Source organism: Theobroma cacao, chromosome 10, assembly GCF_000208745.1.
Source record: "Theobroma cacao cultivar B97-61/B2 chromosome 10, Criollo_cocoa_genome_V2, whole genome shotgun sequence".
In the NCBI taxonomy this organism is placed as follows: Eukaryota; Viridiplantae; Streptophyta; class Magnoliopsida; order Malvales; family Malvaceae; genus Theobroma; species Theobroma cacao.
The window spans coordinates 19,795,122-19,802,828 of record NC_030859.1 but is presented as its reverse complement, the minus strand read 5'-3'; the positions used below and the strand labels follow the sequence as shown (position 1 = coordinate 19,802,828).

The 7,707-nt window shown below is 37.1% G+C and overlaps 1 protein-coding gene across 1 annotated transcript; it reads left to right on the top strand.

Moving 5' to 3' along the window:
• LOC108663658 lies at positions 3,016-4,159 on the top strand. The gene is made up of 2 exons (XM_018128899.1): positions 3,016-3,100; positions 3,384-4,159. The coding sequence occupies exons 1-2, from the start codon at positions 3,016-3,018 to the stop codon at positions 4,157-4,159; spliced, it is 861 nt and encodes a 286-aa protein (XP_017984388.1).

The following is a 7,707-nucleotide window of genomic DNA, read 5'->3' as shown; positions in this document are numbered from 1 at the left end:
TCGGGGAAATCCCATCATCGGAACTCCCGCACCATTTGCAAGATAAATGTGACGTGCTATGACAGGATAAAATGTTGATGTCTACATGCGCGCGTTTATTGAATTAGGTGGTTCATAATTCACCCAACTATGTATTTAAATACTTATCACCTTGTTTATATACTTAGTATTATTTGTTATTAATTATTTATTATTATGATTTTTTTAGAGTTTCCTATCTAAATCTATATTCTTTAACTAGCATAGTGAATTAATATTTCATCTTATGTATTATTTTCCTTCTTTAATCAAATAAACAATTAATTAAATTAATGGTTAACTTAATTCTAATTAACTAACTACACTAACTTAGATTTAAATGTAGATTTATTTTTCTCAATATATATTATTATTTTAGCAACGATTATTTGAGTTAATGGGTATTGAAGTTTGGAGTTCGGATTTATCTTGACGCTTCTGTGAAAATCAGTCTCGAATTTCGCGTTCAAAAAATCTCACTTAGAAGAGGCAACTCTTTACCTCTCTTAGGTGAAATTTTTCAAATAATCATTTCATTCATTTTTTTTATTATTCTTCTCATTTACTATACTTATTTCTCTTAAAAAAACAAAACTAAATCTATTACGAATTTTCTTTCTATTTATTTACTTATTTTAATTTTTTCTAAACCATGCATTTTACAATTATTTTTTATTATTACTATCATTATTAGTTTTTGATTTTTTAGCATTAAAAGAAGCATCCATAATATATATATATACATATTTATATAAATGACTTTTCCTAATATGGTTTAAATCATAACAATAAAATGTAATTTATTTAACTAAATGGGCCAACCCAAAATTAATTGAGACAAGTCCAAACCAAAGAAGATGGGTTATACCTTACTGGGCTCGAATTAGCCCAACCCGTTGGCCCGCAGAAGCCCAAATCTATTACACCCGGCCTGCTTCTTGAGGTCCACAAAGCATAATTCAAAACGCACTGTTTGGTGCCTGTGGAGTTGCTCAAAACGACGTCGTTTGAGCCTGGACCTTCCAACTTCTGCCACTCCACTAAAACGGCACCGTTTTGCTCTCCTACCTCTGGGTATAAAAACCCCTTTTTAGCCTTTTCTATTCATTTTCAACTTTCATTTTCTCTCTCTAGCCGTCGACCTCTCCACCTTCTCTCTACCCGCCGGCCTCTCCACCTTCTCTCTACCCATCGGCCACCACAAGACCTCCCTTTTCCTTTTACTTCACCGGTGGCGGTTAAGATTTCCCTCTCTTCGCCGGCGCCGGTCACTCTATTTTCTCTCTAACCCCCAACAAGCAGCCTAAAAAAAAAACAACCCTTCCCTAATCGGAGGAGCACCCAAAGCTTTTCCCTTTCATTGCTGGCAGCAGCTGCCTAAACTCCCTTCCGAGCTTCAACCGATAAACCCAAAAAATCCTATTTTAATCCTAGAAACCCAGACCCGAAAAAAGTCCCCCAAGACTCAGTCCTTTCTCTCTTTTCCTTTCTTTTTGTTTTTTGCATGTTTGGGATTTTTCGTTGCTGTTGATTGTGGTTGTTTTCGGCTACTAGAGATTTTAGGTCTTTTGGTTTTTTTTTTTGTTTGAAAAAGTTTCTTCTTGATTGTTTTTTTTCTTTGGTTTTGCAAGTTCGATTTTTAACAGTCGGGTTGTCCAAAAATTTGGATAACCCGGCAATGGGGTTCTGGCACCAAAGAGTTGGTAGTCAGAGTCCCATCATTCAGGGTGGTTGGGGGAAGGGATGGCTAGGCGTACGCCTAACCATTCCTTCTTCCTTTTTTTTTCTTTTTATTTATTTATTTATTTATTTTACTTTATATTTTATTTTATTATAATTTAATTTTTTCATTTATTTTTTAGGTGTTTACAGTATACCCAAAAAACCAATAATAATAATAACATATTTATTCTTTTGTGAAAAGTGCATATGTCTAAATCTATAGTCTCTTTTTATGAAATTATTTTTGTATATAATAATATTAATATATTATTCTTCTATACATATATCTAGTATTGTTTTATTAATTTAAGATTATACTATATATATGTATGTACGGTTAATATATATATATATATATATATTATATCATATTTATTATGTATAATAATTTAATCACCTGTGGAGCGAGGCCACCTTTTCAAATATCTGGAGTTTATGGGTAGAGTCATTAAAGTCAACTGGGCTACTGTGTCCCTGCAACAGTTGGAGCATGCCAGAGTTTTGATCTTACTTGAATATGGAAGGGTCATATCGGAGTGGAAAGAAATGGTGATTAACAAAAACTGACTGGTGCTCTAGCTATCCACAAACAATTGAGACCCAGATCACCATGTAGGTTGGTCTGTGTCTTCTTTTGACAGTGTAAATCTTGCTATAGTGGATCTAGCCGCCATGAGTGGCCAAGAGGAATTCGATAGCAGTATCATAGCCAAATCGTCGGCAGCTGGGAAAACGGTTAAGCGGGAACTTTCAAATTTCAAAATTCGCAATGTCGAAAAAACTTCAGATGGGCCAAAAGCTCTGAGTGAACCCAGATTGACTAGGCTTGCTTCTTGCTATATGCCTTGTAAAAGTCTGTCCCCCTCTTTCAAAATTGGTCTAAACATTCCAACCTTAATAACCAGGTGGCCCAAATCCAAGATGGGTCAATTGAGCTTATGATGGCTAACCAGGTTGGGGAAGGTTCCGAAGCTCCCATTGCCTTTGAAAATGATAGGCCCATTCTCCGTCTTGCTTATCTGGAGAAGGATGAAGGTTACCAAGCTAGTCATCCTATCACAAAGAAAATGGAAAATGTTGATGTTATTGTTGAACATGCTTCTGACAGCCTCATTGAAAGCCTCAACAGTCGGGCTAGGGAAGACATATATCCTTCTCAGTCTTTGATAGGTTTTAACCTTCTCATGAAACCATAAAATCTCGTGAGTGTTGAAATCTGGGAAGATATTAATCGAGTAGGGCAACCTGACAATCAGATGGGGAAAATAGGAGAGGATGATGCACCGCAGGGAGAATGAAATGCCAGGTGTCTCAGACCCTGTGTCGCTGGTCAATGAGGAAAGGGAAAAAGAAGTGAGAGGTATGCTGTAGGGGGTCATCTCAACGAACGTGTTCCTCCTCCGGAGGTGACGAATGGTTATGTTTTTTATAACGACATCGTTAGACGTAACGAAGCAATTATAAAGGACGTGGAAAAAACACTTAAAGAGTGGGTAAAAGCGTTGGCATGGTATTTAAGCAAAATGACAACGAAATGGTTAATATTTTTGTGGAAATGGTAACTGATGACTGCTCTTAAGCTAATGTATGTTGCTATCTCTTTTTTCCACTTTGTTCTGGTTTTTCCTTCCCTTTTATGGCAGCAATATCTTGGAATGTTAGAGGGTTCGAAAAGCCTGAAAAAAGACAGGCAGTCAAGCATTTAACTTCCCAGTACAGTCCCAAATTTTTATTCTTACAAAAAACTAAGTTGCAGTTTATTTCGGATAGAATGGTTAACCACTTATGGGGCGATGGTAATTACAAGTGGCTAGCGGCTCATTTAGAGGGCTCATCAAGGGAATTAATCTCCATATGGTGCCAAAATTTCCTGCAGATAGATAATTTCATGATCGACCGGCGATTTATTCTTGTGATAGGCAAAATTCAAGGTTTTGATGTTAATGTGAGTTTTGTTAATATCTACGCACCTACTGATGTGAATGAAACAGTAGAGTTCTGGAATGATTTGCTTCAAGTCTTGAGGGCCACGAAAGCCATATGGTGCTTAGGGGGTGACTTCAATGCGGAAAAAATTCTGATAAGCATTCTGGATGCTTTTCCATTGACACTTCTGTGGTTCAATTTGTGGAGTTCATTGAGAGTGGGCCTTATGGATCTTCCCATGTCTGAAGGCGATTATACTTGGTTTAATCTTTGTGAGAATGTCATTTTTAGCAAACTTGATAGATTCTTTTTGGCAATGGAATTTTTGGAACCCTATCCGGATTTGATTCAAAGGTGTCTACCAGCCTCGATATTTGATCATAATCCTATCATGATTTGCTTGGAGTGCTACAATTGGGGCCCCAAGCCGTTCCGGTTCTATATCCATTGGTTAGATGATCGTAGTTTCAAGGACATGTTTATTTCTGCTTAGAAAGTATCCGAGAATCTTAATGGTAGCAGGTCAAACATCGGGTTTCAGCTTAAAAACACCATAACCCATTTCCAAAAATGGCAACGGGATATTTTTCGAAATATGATAGACAAGACAGACAATCTTAAATAAAAAATCCAGCAGTGCTCAAATTTGTTGCAACATGGTGGTATTAATGAGCAAGTAATGGGTAACATTAGAAGGCTCAAAAATGAATTATGGCAGCTTCTTAGAGTCGAAGGGAGAGCTTGGCATCAAAAATCACATATTAGATGGTTTCTTGAAGGCGACCACAATACTCAATTTTTTCACAACATGGCTTCCACTAGGCGGAGAGCCAGCTTCATTGGGAAAATAACAACCCAGGGCCACGTGGTGGAGGATCCAAGGGAAATCAAGGAACGGATTGTCTTGCATTTTGAAAATCTCTATGGTGCAAGGGCCATATCCAAACCTAAAAAGTTAAACTGTGATATTCTTAAGCTTGATGGGCAAATGGCGGCAAACCTTAAATTACCATTCTCCGAAGCTGAAATCAGGGAAGTCATCAATAGTTGTGGTGGGAACAAGGCATCGAGGCCAAATGGTTTCAATTTCTATTTCCTTAAAAGGCAGTGGGGGGTCATAAAGGATGAGGTTATGAAGTTTGTCACTAATTTCCAAAACAGCGGCTTTCTCGACATAGGAATTAACTCCTTTTTCATTACTCTCATCTCGAAATGCGACATGCCTAATTGGTTACATAATTATCGATCAATCAGTTTAGTGGGTTGTCTTTACAAAATTATTTCTAAGGCTCTCTCCTGTGGCTTCTAAAAGTGATTGATGATATTGTTGGTATCAACCAGTTTGCTTTCATTCATGGTAGACAGCTACTGGATTGCGGCTTTGTGGCAAATGAGATAATGGATCTTAGGAGAAAAAATAGGCAGGGTGGGCTCATCGTCAAGGTCGACTTCGAAAAGGCCTTCGACAGCATCTCTTGGGAGTTTCTAGAGTACATTATGAAGTTAATAAAATTCGGCCCCAAATGGTGTTCATGAATTATGAGCTATATCTTGACTGCCTCTGTCTCTGTCTTAATTAATGGCACACCATCAAGGGAATTCCAAATGAAAAGAGGTCTCCACCAAGGTTGTCCTTTATCTCCTCTTCTCTTTAATCTTGTTGTGGAATCCTTCAGTGCCTTAATGTATAAGGCAGTCAATCAATAGCTATTTATGGGTATTGCAGTTGGTGACGCTGGCCTTTATGTCTCACATCTTCAATATGCAGATGATACAGTTATTTTCTGTGACCCCAACCCCCTTCTCCTATTGAGTGATTGCTGAGATGCTTTCAGGTGGTCTCAGGCCTAAAGATCAACTACAGTAAATGCTACATCTACGATTTTGTATTGATAATTCTCTTGTCATCTCTTAGGCAGAAACGATTAAATGCAGGGTGGGTACACTTCCCTCCACCTATCTCGGACTTCCTCTGGGTGCGACTTCAAGCTCTACCAGCATCTGGCAATCAATTATTAGGAAAGTGGAAGCCAAATTATTTTCTTGGAAGGCCAGAATCTTTTCCATGGGGGGTTAGCTCACCTTACTCTAGTCTATTCTCAATAGTCTTCCTATCTTCCACATGTCTTTATTCCATATGCCAATTAAAATTCATTCATCCATCAAGAACATCCTGAAAAGATTCCTTTGAGGCAGCTCAAACTTTGTACGTAAGCTCCATCATGTCTCATGGGAGTCCATATGTAACTTCCGTGTCCTGGGTGGTCTTGGCCTGATGGATATTGATTTAAAAAACAGAGCCTTCTTGAACAAATGGCTTTAGAGATACAGTAACGAATCAATAAGTCTATGGAGGAGGGTAATGGCAAAAAAAAACAGGAATCACTCACAATGGGGTGTTACCAAGCTTGGGGATTCCTTCTAGAGCCTTCGGTATTTGGAAAATCATTACTAGACCACTCTCGAACTCTTGTAGTTTTAGCATTTTCGTTATTGAGGGAATGGGTTTGTTAGTTGGTCGAGGTGATAGAATCAATTTTTGGAACGGTGTCTGGTCTGAAGAATTGCCCATGCGGGTTGTCTTCCTTAGGATCTTTGCCTTTGCAACCAATAAGTCAAGTTGCATTAGTGATTTTGGTACCTAGAGCGGTAACGTCTAGCAGTGGGAAATTGCTCTTCGCATATACGTCTTTGATTGGGAGAGATATCAATGCGAAAACTTCAAGCATGTTATTGATGATCAAGTGATTAGCAGAGATTACCAAGATAAGATGATTTGGAAAGGTAACTCTAGCGGCAACTACTCACATAAATGTTTTTGCAGGCGGGTGATGCTTGATAGTGTTTCTCTTTCTAAGCATTGGAGTTTTGTCTGGTCAGGTCTCTGTCGTAACGTGCGGGTCCGGAAACCCGACCGCTAGATGATGAAGAGATGAAAACTCACTAAAAATTAAACCAGGAGTCGCCACCAATCTTTTTATTTTTACTAGGTGCGATTGGTCCCCTATTGACTCGATTCTAATCGAGAAGATCCTAAATTAATTTTAGGTCCGTTGAAAGAACGTTAAACTGGTCTAAGATTTTTAGAGTTAGGTCCGGGAGTACGGTTACGCACGGGGAAGGATTAGTACCACTGTGACGCTCGTTCCATGAACGGTATCACTTAATTATAGGTTATCCTATCAGAGCATTAATTCTTAAATTTATTTCATTATGTTTCCTTAATTATCATTTATTTATTTTATCCTCTATTTTACTAGCAAATTAAAATATGTTATTTGGTTCTACAAGTGTGACGTGCACATGATGCATTTACGAAATCCATGGTATAAAATCCAAATAATGTTGGATGAAAAGCTTTTATTGAGGATATTTCCCGGATCTGCACATCACACTGGTGGGATATGGGGATATTCTCTCACCTAGAGAATTATCCGAAAAACTTTCCTTCTCAAACTTAACGAATAAATCCCATCTTTGGGGTAATCATTCGTTTTTTTAGAAAAAAATAACATTTTCGTGAATGCAGACCTATTACAAGTAGAAGCCTCTTATTAAAGATATTCTCCGAGCCCTCCCATCGTACTAGCGAGACCTAGAGATATCTTTTCACTTATGGAATTTCTCGAAGAAAACTCGCCATTGCAAGATCCTTCGGAAACTCCCATCATCGAGGCTTATACTCGTGTACATAAAATATCTACATGCCATGACATTTAACAATGCAATAGTGATGTGTGATGTGCCTAAGAAGTTTAATATTTGTTTCTTATCTTAAAAAAAAAATACTATTTTTCTTTGTATGTATATATATATCATGAATAAATATTTTGTATTTACTTATAGTTCTTATATAACCATTTTATTTCATTATGTATTTTTGCTATGTGAATATTTATTTATTTTACTATATAAACTTCCCAAAAAATCATATTTTTTAACCCAATAGTTTTATTCTATTATTATTATTATTATTTGTGTACATATGCTTTTCATAAATTTATGTATATATATTTTTATTATATATATATATATATATAT